We start from the raw sequence: 17,586 nt of genomic DNA on the forward strand, positions 1-17,586 counted from the left end.
GACCGCTGATGGACTGGCGACCTGTGGCCGATGACGGCTGTGATAGGCTCCAGCCCCCACGTGACGCTGAACTGGTTCGCTGTTTGATTGGTTCTCCTAAGCCTCCAACGTTTTTCTTTTGATTGTTTTTTTTAATACAACTTTATTTTGCTTTACAAAAATCAAAAACAGTGCAAAAACATAAGTATCATTAATAATAAATAAAGAACAAATAAGCATACCAAAATAAATACATACATAAGTAGTTTAAATAATAAATTAAGAGAGGGAGAGAAAGAGAAAGCGCCTCCAACGTTCGGAGGCGCTGTTTGATTGGTTCTCCGAAGCCTCCCGAACGTTTGGGAGCGCTGTTTGATTGGTTCTCCCTAAGCCTCCGAACGGATGGGGGCGCTGTTTGCACATTTCAGCGTAAAATCTACATCCTCCGGAAGCTACTTCTCTCCGAGCACGCGGTGCGTCCGGCCTTTCCAACAGGGCAGCGAGCAGGAACATGGTAGGGAGCTGACACTCTTCCGTGAAATACGAATATTTCACCTTTAACACTCAATTAAACCCGTCCAATTCGTTACACGTGTGTGCATAAGTGTCTTGGCTACTTATTTGTCCATTTGTTGTTAGGTCGCTTACTACAGGAGAAGAATAAAATGTTAAATCAAGTAGCGCTTATGCCGCTTAGCTTTAGTTGCTAACAGTAAGCTAAAGAAAATTGGGCTGCCCAGCGATTACTGTTGTAGGTACACAGAAAACGTGTTCTGCTAACCTATTTTTGTAAATCTGGGCACTTTGTTCGATTTAGTTGCTTCTTGTTAAATGGCCGAATGCTTAGAAAAGCACATTTATTTGTATTTTAACTTTAAACGAGTCACGTTGGCTTGGCTAACCCGTACAGAGCCGAGGCGCTGCTGGCGGTGCTTGTGCTGATGCATTTGGGATTAAAGCGTGTGTGTAATGATTGTCTGATTTTTGTTTTTTTTCCAGGCCAAGATTAAGGCAAGAGATTTGCGGGGCAAGAAGAAGGAAGAGCTGCTCAAGCAGCTGGATGATCTGAAAAATGAACTCTCCCAGCTCCGTGTGGCCAAAGTTACCGGTGGAGCTGCCTCAAAGCTCTCCAAGATGTAAGCGCTTAGCTCGGCCAAAGCTGGCTGGAATTTGTAAGCTAAAGCAAAAAAAGGTTACTTATTTATCTGATTACATTTGTATTGGCACTGCTGGACCACTATATACATCTGTTTGGATTCCATCAGCCCCTCACTGTCATCACTGGATGTAGAGAGAATGAATATTATTAGGTTAACATATCTTTTGTCAGAATATCCACTCACTTCATAGTAGATGTTAAGTATGGATGGTTTGTTTGCACCTAAATTCTTATTAATCTTTTACTTTGCTGTTGTTTTCACAGCCGTGTAGTCCGCAAATCCATCGCCAGAGTTCTGACTGTAATCAACCAGACGCAGAAGGAGAACCTGAGGAAGTTTTACAAGGTGAGAGCAGCCGGCTGGCTTCAGACACACACGGCCTCCTCCTTCTTCGGTGCTCCGGTCTGTGATGATCTTGTTGAGCTGATGTTTTGCTGATGCATTCACAACTGCTTACCAAAAGACTGAGACTCGATAACATCTTTTATCCTGGTGATTCACGTTGTCACTGCACAGAATTCCATGCTTTAGTTTGCTTTTTTCTCCATTAATTTTAACTGAGGAAGCTTAAAAATGACCAGAGACAGATTTGTGGACCTAGAAAGTTCCGTGTAAACATGTTGGATGGATGTGTGACGCTCTCCTTCTCTGCTAAGTTACACATTGTGTCCTGAGCTGTCCACCTGCTAACATGTGTTTGTTTCTGGTGTCCAAAGTGAGATTTGTTGGCCTGAGAAACGAAGGTTGGGGTTCAGAATGCGACCCGTAGTTCTGCATACTTCATAAACAGCGACGGTTCTCGACATTTTCTGTTGTGCTGAAGCGTGATTTGTCTTCCAGGGCAAGAAGTACAAGCCCCTGGATCTGAGGCCCAAGAAGACCCGAGCGATGCGCCGCCAGCTCAACAAGCACGAAGAGAGCCTGCGCACCAAGAAGCAGCAGAGGAAAGACCTGCTCTACTCCATGCGCAAATTCGCTGTCAAAGCCTAAAGGCTGTTTCTGGTGACAATAAAATCTGTGTAAAAGACCATTTGTCGTGCACTGTTTACTCCTTTTTACACCTTCCCTCAGTCGGTAAACCAGCCTTTTTCATCATTTATCCCCTGAGACTTCTGTATTCATGCAGCTGGAGGAGAACCTGAGGAAGGTTTAGTTTCTCTGGTCTGTGATGATCTTGTTGAGCTGATGTTTTGCTGATGCATTCACAACTGCTTACCAAAAGACTGAGACCTGAGAAAACCCCAATGCTGCTCCTCACTGAAGGCAGCATCTCTGTTATTCCCCTTTTTCTCCAGCAATTCTAACTGAGGAAGCCTGAAACTATGAAGGCTGTTCTTACAGAAAATGATTATTTTCTTAAAGGGATAGTTTGCCTCTTCTGACATGAAGCTGTGTAACATCCCATATCAGCAGCATCATTTCTGAACATCTTCTTACCCCCTGCTGCGTCCTGTGAGCAGAGTTCCGGCCTCGTTTTGGCGTCGATGAAGGTAGTCCGGCTAGTTGGCTGGGGTTTAAAAAATAAAACGTCTTGCTTCTCAAAACAATATGCGTTCAACAGAGTAATACATTTGCATCACAAAATGGTTCTCCAGGAAAAAGTCAGACCTCACAATCGCTTGGCGCTATTTTCTCTCCCTTCGTATCACTGCCTGCTGCCGACAGCCGTGCCTGTTGCTGTGTTTGCTGCTCGGTCTGCGCAGCAGGCAGTGATACGAAGGGAGAGAAAATAGGGCCAAGAGATTGTGAGGTCTGTGATTTTAAAAAAAAATAAAATGCTATGTGGCGTATAACCGACCGTCGTTATTGTTAACCTGCAGAGTTCATTGGGTTGGATGACTGATGTTATTCATTGTGAGGACGTCTCGTGCATGTAAAGTAGGCCGTGTGTACTCTTAACGCGTTACTTTTATTAATAGGAAACGCTGTAATGTAACTGATTACTTTTAATTGATAGTAACGCTATAACCTAATTAACTGCTTTGCAAAGTAACTATGGAGCTGAAGATGTAACATGTCGGGAGATTTAAGATTTCTGTGTTCATGCAGCTGGAAAGTGAGAAATAAGTGGGTGGTGTGAAGCTCATCTTAAAATGTTTCCAGTGTGTGAAAACTGGATTTCTCTGTTCATTTTCTGCTGACTTTTATCTGAGAAGAGCCATTAGAAACGGGCTCACCTGATAAAGTAGCTGCACATCTGTCCACATCTGTAGACAGAAACTTTAAACTGCTCTTTTCATGTAAATTTGGCTTAATGTTGGAGGGACAGACTGATTAAACTCAAGAAAAGAAACCCAAGAAGTTCGAGAAGGGTCTGGCTGCAGACCTGCGCTGTGGAACCGGAAGTTGATCCAAAGCCTTTCAAAATAAAAGCGACTGTACCGGAAGCACATATTTTTAAACGTTACGACCACTTGTAGGGTTATTCTACAGATAATCAATGGAGACTAGATGTTAAAACATTATTGGCCTACTCAAAACGCATTATTTTACTCCAGTAATTTAATTTGCAAAAACAGATTACACTTGCAGTTTAGTTTGCACTACAAATTCATTTTGAAACAATAAATCTCTGTAAATACACCTGTTGTACTTTACATTAAGACCTTCCACATGTCCTGTTCTCTCTGCTGCAGGTGGAAGGCTCAGTCATATTTTAATGCTTTATATAAAAAACATGTTGTTCTCCACCCAGCAGGAGGCGAGTAGTCATCGGTGCAAAGAGAAGTCGGCCTGCTTATTATATTTAATAATGATAAAAGCATCCAGGAAGTGACTCACTAACAGACACCAGCAGCCTTTTTCCATAATTTAAACTGATTAAGCAAATAGTTTTTAAGATGGTTCGACTTCACAGGCTCCAATTTCCAATGATTAACCGTTTTAATTTGAATTATTTTAAGTGACGGCTTTTCTGTTTCTGTAGCAGCTGGGAGCTCACGAGGTGGAAAACAATGTTTTTGGTTTTATTTCTTCCTGGAACTGTTTGTGTCTGCTTCAGCAGGACTCCACTGGGTGGCAGCATTCTAACATTTATCAATCGATCAATCAAATTTATTTGTAGCACATTTCATGTACAAAACAATTCAAAGTGCTTCACAAAAAATAAAAGCATTGCAGCAGGGAGTGGAAGAAGCATTAAAAACACATAAAAGAATATAAAGAGAAACAAATTAAATAATTTAAAGTAATTTATTAACAAGCAACTGTCAACTCATTTAATGATGGTTCAGGAGTGAAACCACCTGTTATTTATCTATTCAACTCAACACATTTTTTATCATGTATTTTTTTTGTTACACAATACAAAAAGACAATCACCAGTTTTCAGGATTACACTTTTTTTTTAAATTTTTTTTACCACAAACCAACTGTCAGCTGGACCAACAGTTTTCTTGTTTTCTCAGTTTTCTTTGACATAATAAAGGTTTATTATTGCTGTTATATAAATGTGAGGTAATTACTTCTGAATTAATTATATTGAAAGGGAAAAAAACAGTGAACTTTTTTCTGGTGTTTAAATGTTTTTATAATTCACGGGTCAAAAATGACCCAAAAGACAATCTTTGTGCCCTAGTGGTGTACAGCCCACATGGAAGCATAAACAAAAATAAAGTCTGACTTTTTCTAATGATGGGGGCCCTTTAGGAAAAGTCATAACATTTCAAGTTGGAAAAAGATAGTTTAAGCTATTTTTTCTACAGCTAAAGATGGTAGTGGGTCACTTTTGAACTGCAGGACAACAGGAGGGTTAAAAGAACAGCAGGAAAACAAGCAATTTAAAGAGAAAAAAATAGAATAAAACTTAAAACACAGTTAAAAGCAATCAAAGAAGAGGGGAAAAAGAAAAATATAAACTCAACCATCAGCACACGGATGTAAAAGTGCTCACAGTTAGGTCTGATTTCAGTTCTGCTGGTAGTTTGTTCCTCATCCACTTGTTGACTTGCTCTAAGCAGTCGCACAATGCTCAGAGCATCAAAGTAAACAAAAAGCTAAAGTTAAATGAGAATCAGAGGACTTTGAGTAGAGTTCTGACATGGAAACTCAAACCTTTGAGTTTGTGAATCCTTGTTTAGGGCCTTATTTAGACTCCAGCCAGGTCACTCTGAGAAGTTTATCTTAATCGGGATGTTTATTTGCTTGATTTGTAAATAGTTTAGCCAATTAAAGGTTTCCTCTCCCAAACAGCCCAGGAGAAACTCATCCATGCATTCAAAATATCTCCATCCATCCATCCATTATCTTCCGCTGGTCCGGGGATCGGGTCGCGGGGGCAGCAGCTTGAGCAAAGAGACCCAGACGTCCCTGTCCCTGGCCACTTCCTCCAGCTCTTCTGGGGGGACCCCGAGGCGTTCCCAGGCCAGCCGAGAGACATAGTCTCTCCAACGTGTCCTGGGTCTTCCCCGGGGCCTCCTCCCAGTGGGACGGGCCCAGAACACCTCACCGGGGAGGCGTCCAGGAGGCATTCTCACCAGATGCCCGAGCCACCTCATCTGACTCCTCTCGATGCGGAGGAGCAGCGGTTCTACTCCGAGCCCCTCCCGGATGACCGAGCTTCTCACCCTATCTCTAAGGGAGAGCCCAGACACCCTGCGGAGGAAACTCATTTCGGCCGCTTGTATTCGCGATCTCGTTCTTTCGGTCACTACCCACAGCTCGTGACCATAGGTGAGGGTAGGAACATAGATTGACCGGTAAATCGAGAGCTTCGCCTTCTGGCTCAGCTCCTTCTTCACCACGACGGGCCGGTGCAGAGCCCGCATCACTGCAGATGCCGCACCAATCCGTCTGTCAATCTCCTGTTCCATTCGTCCCTCACTCGTGAACAAGACCCCGAGATACTTGAACTCCTCCACTTGGGGAAGGATCTCATTCCCGACCCGAAGAGAGCATTCCACCCTTTTCCGGCTGAAGACCATAGTCTCAGATTTGGAGGTGCTGATGGTCATCCCAGCCGCTTCACACTCGGCTGCGAACCGCTCCAGTGAGAGCTGAAGGTCACGGCCTGACGACGCCAACAGAACCAAATCGTCCGCAAAAAGCAGAGACCCGATTCTGAGGTCGCCAAACCGGACCCCCTCAACGCCCTGGCTGCGCCTAGAAATTCTGTCCATAAAAATTATGAACAGAATCGGTGACAAAGGGCAGCCCTGACGGAGTCCAACCCTCACAGGAAACATGTCCGACTTACTGCCGGCAATGCGGACCAAACTCTGACACCGGTCATACAGAGACCGAACAGCCCATATCAAGGAGTCCGGCACTCCATACTCCCGGAGCACCCCCCACAAGAGTCCCCGAGGGACACGGTCGAACGCCTTCTCCAAGTCCACAAAACACATGTAGACCGGTTGGGCGAACTCCCATGCTCCCTCCAGGATCCTGCGGAGGGTATAGAGCTGGTCCACTGTTCCACGGCCAGGACGAAAACCACACTGCACCTCCTGAATCCGAGATTCGACTATCCGGCGGATCCTCCTCTCCAGTACCCCCGAAAAGACCTTACCAGGGAGGCTGAGGAGTGTGATCCCCCTATAGTTGGAACACACCCTCCGGTCCCCCTTTTTAAAGAGGGGGACCACCACCCCGATCTGCCAGTCCAGAGGCACTGCCCCCGATGTCCACGCGATGCTGCAGAGGCGTGTCAACCAAGACAGCCCCACAACATCCAGAGCCTTGAGGAACTCAGGACGGACCTCATCCACCCCCGGGGCCTTGCCACCGAGGAGTTTTTTGACCACCTCGGCAACCTCAGCCCCAGAAATGGGAGGTCCCACGTCCGAGCTCCCCAACTCTGCTTCCTCATCGGAAGGCGTGTCGGTAGGATTGAGGAGGCCCTCGAAGTACTCCCCCCACCGACTCACGACGTCCCTAGTTGAAGTCAGCAGAGCCCCGCCCTCACCATACACGGTGTTGACGATGCACCGCTTCCCCCCCCTGAGCCGCCGGATGGTGGACCAGAATCTCCTCGAGGCCGTCCGGAAATCGTTCTCCATGGCCTCCCCGAACTCCTCCCAAGCCCGAGTTTTTGCCTCAGTAACCGCCGAGGCTGCGTTCCGCTTGGCCTGTCGGTACCCATCAGCTGCTTCCAGAGTCCCACTGGCCAAAAAGGCCCGATAGGACTCCTTCTTCAGCTTGACGGCTTCCCTCACCACTGGGGTCCACCAGCGGGTTCGGGGATTGCCGCCACGACAGGCACCGACCACCTTGCGGCCACAGCTCCGGTCGGCCGCCTCAACAATGGAGGCACGGAACATGGCCCATTCGGGCTCAATGTCCCACCCCTCCCCCTGGACATGGTTAAAGCTCTGCCGGAGGTGGGAGTTGAAACTCCTCCTTACAGGGGATTCCGCCAGCCGTTCCCAGCAGACCCTCACAATACGTTTGGGCCTGCCAGGTCTGACCGGCTTCCTCCCCCACCAGCGGAGCCAACTCACCACCAGATGGTGATCAGTTGACAGCTCCGCCCCTCTCTTCACCCGAGTGTCCAGGACATACGGCCGCAAGTCCGATGATACGACTACAAAGTCGATCATCGAGCTGCGGCCTAGGGTGTCCTGGTGCCAAGTGCACATATGGACACCCTTATGCCTGAACATGGTGTTCGTTATGGACAGTCCAACAACAAAACACCACTCTGATTCAGATCGGGGGGGCCGTTCCTCCCAATCACGCCCCTCCAGGTCTCACTGTCATTGCCCACGTGAGCATTGAAGTCCCCCAGCAGGACGAGGGAGTCTCCCGGAGGAGCACTCTCCAGTGCCTCCTCCAGGGACTCCAAAAAGGGTGGGTACTCTGAACTGCCGTTCGGTGCATAAGCACAAACAACAGTCAGGACCCGTCCCCCCACCCTAAGGCGGAGGGAGGCTACCCTCTCGTCTACCGGGGTAAACCCCAATGTACAGGCGCACAGCCGGGGGGCGATAAGTATGCCCACACCTGCTTTACGCCTCTCACCGCGGGCAACTCCAGAGTGGAAGAGAGTCCAACCCCTCTCGAGGAGGCTGGTTCCGGAGCCCAAGCCATGCGTCGAGGTGAGTCCGACTATATCTAGCCGGAACCGCTCAGCCTCGCGCACCAGCTCAGGCTCCTTCCCCAGCAGAGAGGTGACGTTCCACGTCCCAAGAGCCAGCTTCAGTAGCCGAGGATCAGACCGCCAAGGTCCCCGCCTTCGGCTGCCGCCCAGCTCACATTGCACCCGACCCCCATGGCCCCTCCCACGGGTGGTGAGCCCGTAGGAAGGGGGACCCGTGTCGTTTCTTCGGGCTGTGCCCGACCGAGCCCCACGGGCACAGACCCGGCCACCAGGCGCTCGCCGGCGGGCCCCACCCCTGGGCCTGGCTCCAGGGGGAGGCCCCGGTGACCCGCGTCCGGGCAAGGGAACACGGTGTCCATAAATATTATTCATCATAGGGGTTCAAAATATCTCATTACACTTAATATAAGACACAACTGCCTAACAAGTTCTATTTCAGCCAGATATAGGGACTTGTTTGAAGACAATACATCTGGAAAAAGTCTTGAAAACAAATTGTTTTGAATTGGATTTCATATAAAACAAACTTTTTTTCTTCCTTTGAAGAGGTTTTTAAGCTAATTTCAAGATCACTTTTATCTCAAAAGTCCCAAATATCACATCTTATTTCAAGAAATCTTGACAAGCCGATTTTCACTAGTTCCACTGGCAGATTTATTTTGCTTATTTCTTGTATTTGTTGTTTTTTTACTTATTTTTGGAGGGGCATTTTTTCCAGTGCAGGACTCAGGTCAGCTGGTCCAGTCCAGAGTCCAGACTAAACATGGAGAAGCAGCATTTAGCTGTTATGCTGCAAACAAGTGGAACAAACTGCCAGTGGAGATTAAACTTTCACCAAATGGAGACATTTTTAAATCCAGGTTAAAAGCATTTCTGTTCTCATGTGTCTATGCATGAAATCTGCACGATATCTTTGAACTTATCTGGACTGTTGCTTGTTTTTAAATTAATTTAAATGATTTTATTTGTTTCTCTTTATATTCTTTTATGTATTTTTAATGCTTCTTCCACTCCCTGCTGCAATGCTTTTATTTTATGTGAAGCACTTTGAATTGTTCTGTACATGAAATGTGCTATATAAATAAATTTGATTTGATCTTAATTTTTAGTGTGAAGCACTTTGAATTGTTTTTGGTTTGATTTGAACAGAGACTCATCCTGGTCTCATGTGGTAATCTCTGCGAGTCGGACTCTGATCTGAGCCCAGCGGGCCGGAGGAATGCCTGGAATGACTGTCACCTTTATTCTAATTGCTTCTCTGCTGTCACCATGCTGTCAGCTGCTCATTAAGCTGGCGCTCTCTGTCTTTATGGCTCCTCGGGCGGCCTTCCTGGCACTCTCCGTCTGTTTTGGCCTGTTTTCCTCCTCTGACTCTGCTGAGGAGCTGGGCTGCTTTAAGGTGAACAGCTGTAAGTGCATCATGAAGGACGGCAGCGGGGTGATAAACCTGAAAGCCATGGGAGACACGGACGGGTTGCTGGGGCGTCTGAGGGCTGTGCCGGCGGACGCCATGTGGGAGGATGCAGAAGTCCTCCTTTCCTTCAGCCCCTGCCACCACTTCTCACAGCCGGAGGACCCCATGGGAAGTGATTGCACCAACGTCGCTGTGTGCCTCGTGGTCAGGTACAACAGAGAGATCCTAATGAGGAGTAGAGTCCATTTAAAACATTTGCAAAGGAATGTCTCCATTTCACTTGTTTTTATGAATAAATTATCTTGGTTTAGATCTTTTTTTGTAAGATTTCTTGGAGAAAAAACAACCTTTTCGTACAGTTTATTGTAATCAACTAGTTTTATTCAGGTAAGCAGCACTGGAAAAAATGCCCCTCCAAAAATAAGTAAGAAAAACAACAAATAAAAGACGTTTTTGCTTGAAATAAGCAAAAAAAATCTGCCAATGGAACTAATGAAAATCGGCTTGTCAAGATTTCTTGAAATAAGATGTGATATTTAGGACTTTTGAGATAAAAGTGATCTTGAAATTAGCTTAAAAACCTCTTTAAATGTAAAAAAAAAAGCTTGTTTCTTATGATATGTGACTCAAAACAATTTGTTTTCAAGACTTTTTCATTTAACAAGATATTCCAGATGTATTGTCTTCAAACAAGTCCCTACATCTGGCTGAAATAGTGCTTGTTAGGCAGTTGTGTCTTATATTAAGTGTAATGAGATACTCAGTGAGACAAATATACTTGGTAAGATTTAGTTTTTTTCCAGTGCACTAACCATCAAATTCACCTGATGTGATTGGTTTGCTCAAACAGGTATGAAGGCCTCGGCGGATACGTCAGCCGTTACATCAGCTATGGAAGACATGAAGGGAATGAATTCCAGTACAATCACACCCTGAAGACGCTGTCTGTGTCGTATTTTGGTGAGAACGCAGAATGTAAATCATCATTTTTTACTCTGACCTGACAGCCAATCGGCTCTCTGCCATCTCCTCCTGCCGCAGCTCGCAGTGAGCAGCAGCCGGTGACGGTGGTCCATTACCACTGCAGTCCCAGCCAGTCCGTGTCCATCATCCGAGACCAGAGCCTCAGCGCCCGCGGGCCCCTGCAGATCTGGGTGGAGAGCCCCTGTGCCTGTCCCAACGCCTGCGCCATGGGAGATCTGGGCGTCGGCACCATCTTCCTCATCATCCTCTCCCTCAGCGCAGCCGCGTACTTTATCCTCGGTACTACTTTGTTTTGTGCAAAAGCGTGAAAGCAAAGTGATTTTCCCGACTCGGTTTCTCTGTGTCTCAGAGAACGTGGTTAGATATAAAACTAGGGCTGGGCGAGTTAACTCGTTATTATCGCGTTAACTCGCTAATTATTTAGCGCCGATAAATATTTTATCGCGCATTAACGCAGGTTTTATTATTTATTTTATTTTGTAAAAGTCTGCTGCTGTCTGCTGTGGAACAGGAAAAGAAAGTAATCGGCGGATCCACCAAACATGGAGAAGGGTACGGAACTTTTACTCGGCCATTTTCATTTTAAAGTTCTTCCAGACGGCGGAGTCGACAGAACCAAAGTCATCTGTAAACACTGCCAAGTTGAATTGTCTTCTCAGCGTAGTAGTTCCAGTCTAAAATATCACTTAAAGGCAAAACACACAACTGATAGCAGCAAGTCATTCAAGGAAACAGACAGTGGAGCGAGGCTTCTACATAAAAACTACAGAAAGATGCTGATGTTAAAAGTGTGTTTGCACAACAAATGTTATGGCACTTTCATTCATATGGCAGCACATTTAAAATAACACTAAATGCTAAAAGCTATACACTACTTTTGGATTCATTTTTGGATTCTGCGTACAAATGCGATTAATCGTGATTAATCAGGGAAATCATGCGATTAATTAAAAATTTTAATCGTTGCCCAGCCCTATATAAAACAGATCTTTTCATGTTAATGCACAAGAGAAAAAGTGTAAAATTAAACAACTTTTATCACAGGATTCACAATGGAACCTTTAATAAAGTAAACCCAGTGAACTTAATGGAACTTCAGCTCTTAATTATGAGTAAAACTGCAAATAAGTTGGAGCTCAGCTCATGAAAGAGGTTGTTAACTGTAAAGAACTCTTCAGGGAACGTCAGAATATCCGGGAAGTTGTCCGACATCCAGCCAGATAATAAACATGGATCATGTAAAAGTGGTGAAATCAGTTGTAAACACTTTGTGTGTTTCCCGTCCAGCTCAGTTACATCAGCCTCTTATGTTAAAGTTCCCCCTAAAGCAACAGAAAGGTGCTGATCTCACAGAGATGGGAGGACATTTCTTATTTATTCTGATCAGGAGCAGAACAAATGAGCTGATGAAAGAAAAACAAGAGCGTGTGCACGTTGAATTAGAGTACTCCCAAATGCTCTGAAAGCAGGAAGTGTTCAAACTCTGCTGATCAAGCCACACATACATACAAACCAAATGAAAATGCATTTACTCCTGAAAAAAACTGAACCAATCAGCATTTAACCTTTAAACAAATCACTAAACATTAATATCTCAACTTTTATGTGCAGAATTTATTGTAAAAAACAGCAGAATGCGTCCCAAATCATCCAAATCTATGCAAAATGTCCGTTTTCTTTCTTTTTTAAACGTTCACCAAGCAGATAAGAGGGCAGGCATCTTTACATCACATCAACTATCCACCAACGTGTGATTAAAAAGCTTTGGAATATACAAAAAAACAGCAAAATCTTAAGTTATTACATGACTTTTTAGTTGTATTTACTCATTTATCAATAAAAAAACTGCTGAAATGTCCTTTTTTTTATACTGTGACAATCCTCTTCTCTTCTAATAATCAGTGTAAAACCCTTAAACCAATGAGGTAATATCTGTTTAATCTGTTTTGATCTGTTTCTGATGTGAGATCAGAACTTGTTAGAGGGTAAATTTGATGCAGTTTTCCAGGGAAAGTGTCCGTGTCCGCCTGACATCCGGCTTCTTCCCTCTGCTCACAGGCTCCTGCGCACTCAGGCCTTTCCGGGGCAACAGTGGGGTGCAGATCTCACCGGAGCCCAGTGTGTGGTGCACGATCTGCTACCTCTGCAGCGACGGGGAGGCGAACCGGCCACCGAGGGGACGCTACACGGACCTGACGCACAGCGAGCGATGAGCCGGGGAACAAACGCCTCGTCCTGTCCAGTGTTTCCGACCTTAAACTGTCCCAGTGGGTCTGTTCTGGGTCAGATCGTCCAGCCACAGATGCGCTTTGGTTTAGTTGTTATTTAAAGGGATAGTTGGCCTCTTTTGACATGAAGCTGTGTAACATCCCATATCAGCAACATCATTTCTGAACATCTTCTTACCCCCTGCTGCGTCCTGTGAGCAGAGTTCCAGCCTCGTTTTGGTGTTGATGAAGGTAGTCCGGCTAGTTGGCTGGGGTTTAAAAGATAAAGCGTTTTGCTTCTCAAAACAACATGCGTTCAACAGAGTAATACATTTGCATCACAAAATCGTTCTCCAGGAAAAAGTCAGACCTCACAATCGCTTGGCCCTATTTTCTCTCCCTTCGTATCACTGCCTGCTGCCGCCTGCCGACAGCAGCGCCTGTTACACCTCATCCTGACTGAAAGCGAGTGTGAAACTAACGCGATACGACGGCGGAATTTCGCAACGGTGTCCTGATATGCAGCGTGACAATTTTGTCGGGAGTGATTCTATTGGTTCAGAAAGTACCCGCCTGAAACACTGAGTTCTCCGGCTGTTTGAGGTTATAAACCATCGGGTGCTGTTCCACGGTAAAGATCAGCTCCTCCTCGTCCGTTATACCCTGAGTGCTGCTAACCTGTTGCTAACTAGCTTGTCAACAGGAAGCAGCGTGTTAATTTCAACCAATAAGAACGGGCCGCCGCCGCAAAATGTCGTCCCAATAGAGACAGCGCGGGCGATTTTATCGATCAGGATGGGGTGTTTGGGGTGAAATAAGACCAAATCTTAAGTTGAACCAGCTCTTCAGTGAAAATACAGGATGTCTGTAGCTTTTTCTGAATCAGGATGCCTTTGAAATGATCGATGCCCTCGCTTAAAAGAATTTGGAAATGCTGTTTTCTCAGAACTGCTTTGGCATTAAAGGGATAGTTCGCCCATACTGCGTGCTGTGTAGACCGAAGTGCAGACTGAGCAGCAAACACTGTAACAGGCGCGGCAGGCGGCAGCAGGCAGTGATACGAAGGGAGAGAAAATAGGGCCAAGCGATTGTGAGGTCTGACTTTTACCTAGAGAATGATTTTATGATGCAAATGTATTACTCTGTTGAACGCATATTGTTTTGAGAAGCAAAACGCTTTATTTTTTAAACCCCAGCCAACTAGCCGGACTACTTTCATCAACACCAAAACGAGGCTGGAACTCGGCTCACAGGACGCAGCAGGAGGTAAAGGCCTTGTCACACTGTTGCGTATGAGAGAATCATATGAGTTGCGTATGAAAATTATCACTCATACGCTGGTATACGCTGACATACGCCAGGGGAACGTTAGGCATAGGTTGTATACGTTTCAAGCACGTTGGCATACGCTGAGGCAGAAATAAATTTTTGAACATGCTCAAAACTTTTGTGCGTATGGTTAATACGCTAAGCATACGCTAGGCATACGCTGAATACGCTAGAGGTACGATATAGGTACGTTACTGATAGGTCGAGAACGCTGGACATAAATTGCCATATGTTGGCATGAAGGTGTACCGTACAGCTAGCGTATTTATAGCCTCCGCCCGTCTGCCGCCTCCATCTCCGCCAGACGGGCGGAGATGGAGGCGGCAGGCAACCGACGATTCACGGGAGCGGTCAGGAGGAGGAGTTGGGGACCTTGATCGCTCAGAAGCATGTAACTCATCAGCCGCAGGTGCATCAGGCATTTCAGCAGGTTTGGGTGAGAATGATTCTTGTGTTTTTTTGCCTTTTCCTCGGCCCAGGGCCCGGGCAAACGACGATTGCTTCTTGGGAGGCATGATCGAGATGAATGTCTCGAGAGATGTTGATAGCGCGTCGTCTACTGCAATAATGGAGCAATGTGGAAAGGCTGCTGATATAGGAGCGTTGAAACGTACGCTGGGCATGCGCAGTTCATATGCTACTCATACGCTAGTCATTCTTTATTTTCAAGGACTTTTCGTGCGTATGAAAATTATATTATTAATTTTCATACGCAGCTTCTCTCATACGCAACAGTGTGACAGGGCCATAAGAAGATGTTCATAAATGATGTTGCTAATATGGGATGTCATACAGCTTCATGTCAAAAGAGGCGAACTGTCCCTTTAAGGAGATGTGAGCTTCTTTAAAGCTCCTCAGGTTTCAGTTTGTTTGTTGTCATTGCTCGCTGTGATGTGACCACAAACAGGAGCGCAGGCGACTGGATGCTCAACATGTCCGACAGTGTTTTTAAGTCCCATCTGAAGAGTACACATTGTGTTCTCTGCTTCTTTTTTCTGTGTATCACATTCTTCACACGACTAACGAGTGTTTCAGCAGGTTCCCTTGTACGTTATCGTTGTCTTTTCTCTCTGTGGGGTCCTAACTTTGTGTCTGCAGCTGTGCTTCGGTCCCTCGTGTTTTCTGAAACAAATACACCTGTTTCACCCAAAGTCATTTGTGGTGTATTAGCACAACAGTTGTCCTCAGGCGTCTTATTACATCTTATTACGCGGCCACAGACACTCTGCTGGGAGCCTCTCATCAGGGCCTCCCAGATTCAACAACATATCATTGTGGAGGCCATGTTTTTAAGCTGTGGTAAACAGCCGCGTGCCTTATCAGCAGAGGCTTGTTTTCGTTTCTGCGCCGCACATGTGGAGGCACTTCAGTCTGCCGTGAAGTCTGCTGTCGCCAGCCTGATCATGACCTTGCATTCGACCTTGCCTTCAACCTTGCATTCTTGAGTGCTCGCCTCATCAGCTGAAGTTCTGTAAATAGTGTAAAAACATTCTGCAGAGTGACATGCAGTGCACAAAGTGATCATGAAGGAATGCCCCCCCCCCCCACCCCCCTCCAGAATGCAACAAAGAAAGCTAAAGTAGCTGCTAGCTTGTTTTGCCTTTAGATGTTGTCCCAGCTACAATTTTTCAACCAAAACTCGCACGGCTTACTTTTTAAAACACCCCATTTGAGACTATTCATGTGACACGGAGCAATATTAGCTTCTAATTATTAGTATAACATTCATTCTCCCTTTCCTGCCATTTCCATCAGCTTCAGAGATCTTTTATCTGGGATAGGCTAATTGTACTGAGGCCAGCAGCTAATGTGTTCCATGTATTGTGTTAGGCAGGAGGTGTAATGATTTTATCAGATGTTCAACATGCTAGAATTCATATGTCTGTCTCATAATGCTTGAAACCATTGAGACGCTTGGAAATGTTGAGACAGGGCCATGTTCTACGGAAGCCCATAGCGGACGTATAAACTTTTTTTTGATGGTTTTCTCGAGATAACGAGTTAATTTATCGATGGTTTTGGAGGCCACTTTTTCTCCCCAGCCCGCCCCTGTTTATATGTGTTTATATGTATTTCTGCCAAAGGTTTTTACCCATCTTTACCCCCCTTTCATTGAAAACTGAATAAAGTAGCCTATGAATCAAACATGGAATGTGGAGCGTTTGTGAAAAAGCACAAAGCAAATCCCGCTGGTGTGACGAGCATCTGAAGAATGGAATCAGGTTTAACTCACACCAATCATGCCGTTAACTCGTTATCTCGAGAAAACGAGTTATTTATCTCGTTATCTATGTTTCTATGTTTATGCATTTGGCAGACGCTTTTATCCGAAGGGACTTACAGGTAGGCAGGTAGGGTAACGGGGGTCTTGCCTAAGGACTCCTACTGGAGGTAGTACCTTTCATGCAGGGGATTTGAATCCACATGAAAGGTGGCAATCTACACTATCCAGTCCCAAGTCTCAAGAAAACGATAACGGCACCTCTCGTGCATCATTCGGTAACCATGGAGACGGCCTGGTCCCCTCAGCTGGTCGCTGATGAAGTCGACTACATCAGCAGGACCACTGAGGTATAAATATGAAATATATGAAAGTTATCTCTACAAGACAAACAAATTGCAATTTCAACAGCTGATTGCACGGCTTGAGTTGCAGTCATCGAGCGCCTGGCCATGGTGAGACTTTTTTTTTAAAGCCATTTTCATATAAAACCATTTCTTTTTTATTTCGGTGACATTACGAAAGTTGTTCTTTTTGCGCCTTGATGCCGTTCTCATGACTCAACACTTCCTGGCACAGGAGAGAGGAAGCACAGCCTTATATGGTGGAGTACGCAAATCTACCATCCTCATGCACTTAAATACGCACGGGTGGGATTCATCATTTACGCAGGCCGTTTACACACTTTTTCCCAAGTTGAGAGCGTTTTTTGAATCCGACGTGGCGTGTTCGTACGAGACCTTACGAATAAAGTAAGAGAAATTTAGAAGAAAAATCTGAAAATGTTCTTGCATGAGGCCCATTGTTTTGAAGGTGTTTCACCTTTTTTTTTCCCATCTTTACCTCTAAGTGACTCTGCCTCTCTAAGGTGCTCTTTTTTATAGCCAGTCATGTCACTGCTAAGCTAATTAGCTGCAAATGTTCCTGTTTTTTCTTTATGTTTAGGCAGCCTTTTGTCGACCCTGTCCAAACGTTCTCTCTGAGGGTCCCAGCCAGTTTTTTAAACAGCTTGCACAGCTTTAACAGAGTGATAAACACCCATCTCCATTACTCCCCCTGCTTCCATCTGTTCCTGCACTGATGAGTCACAGGACTCTGTTTCACTTCGACCTTCGACTGATTCCATGGCTGACAGTAACACATCCTACATGGACCCAGCGGGCATGCCTTCCCATGCTCTGCAGTTGTTCTAATTGCTTGGGAAAATGTTTTTTTCATCTCCTCACCCTCCAACTGAGCTCATTCTGAGACCC

The 17,586-nt window shown here is 45.5% G+C and overlaps 2 protein-coding genes across 2 annotated transcripts; both read left to right on the forward strand.

The window, feature by feature from the left end:
* The first annotated feature begins 391 nt into the window (after positions 1-391).
* rpl35 (ribosomal protein L35) lies at positions 392-2,169 on the forward strand. The gene is made up of 4 exons (XM_075467144.1): positions 392-493; positions 979-1,115; positions 1,403-1,484; positions 1,980-2,169. Exons 1-4 carry the CDS (start codon positions 491-493, stop codon positions 2,127-2,129), a joined length of 372 nt encoding a protein of 123 aa, XP_075323259.1. The 5' UTR covers positions 392-490; the 3' UTR covers positions 2,130-2,169.
* A 7,101-nt stretch (positions 2,170-9,270) lies between these two features.
* On the forward strand, positions 9,271-13,031 carry LOC142382782 (uncharacterized). Its single transcript, XM_075468901.1, has 4 exons — positions 9,271-9,801; positions 10,443-10,552; positions 10,634-10,855; positions 12,635-13,031. The coding sequence occupies exons 1-4, from the start codon at positions 9,398-9,400 to the stop codon at positions 12,787-12,789; spliced, it is 891 nt and encodes a 296-aa protein (XP_075325016.1). The 5' UTR covers positions 9,271-9,397; the 3' UTR covers positions 12,790-13,031.
* The last annotated feature ends 4,555 nt before the right edge of the window (positions 13,032-17,586 follow it).

The sequence above is a fragment of the Odontesthes bonariensis genome, chromosome 6 (genome assembly GCF_027942865.1).
Source record: "Odontesthes bonariensis isolate fOdoBon6 chromosome 6, fOdoBon6.hap1, whole genome shotgun sequence".
In the NCBI taxonomy this organism is placed as follows: Eukaryota; Metazoa; Chordata; class Actinopteri; order Atheriniformes; family Atherinopsidae; genus Odontesthes; species Odontesthes bonariensis.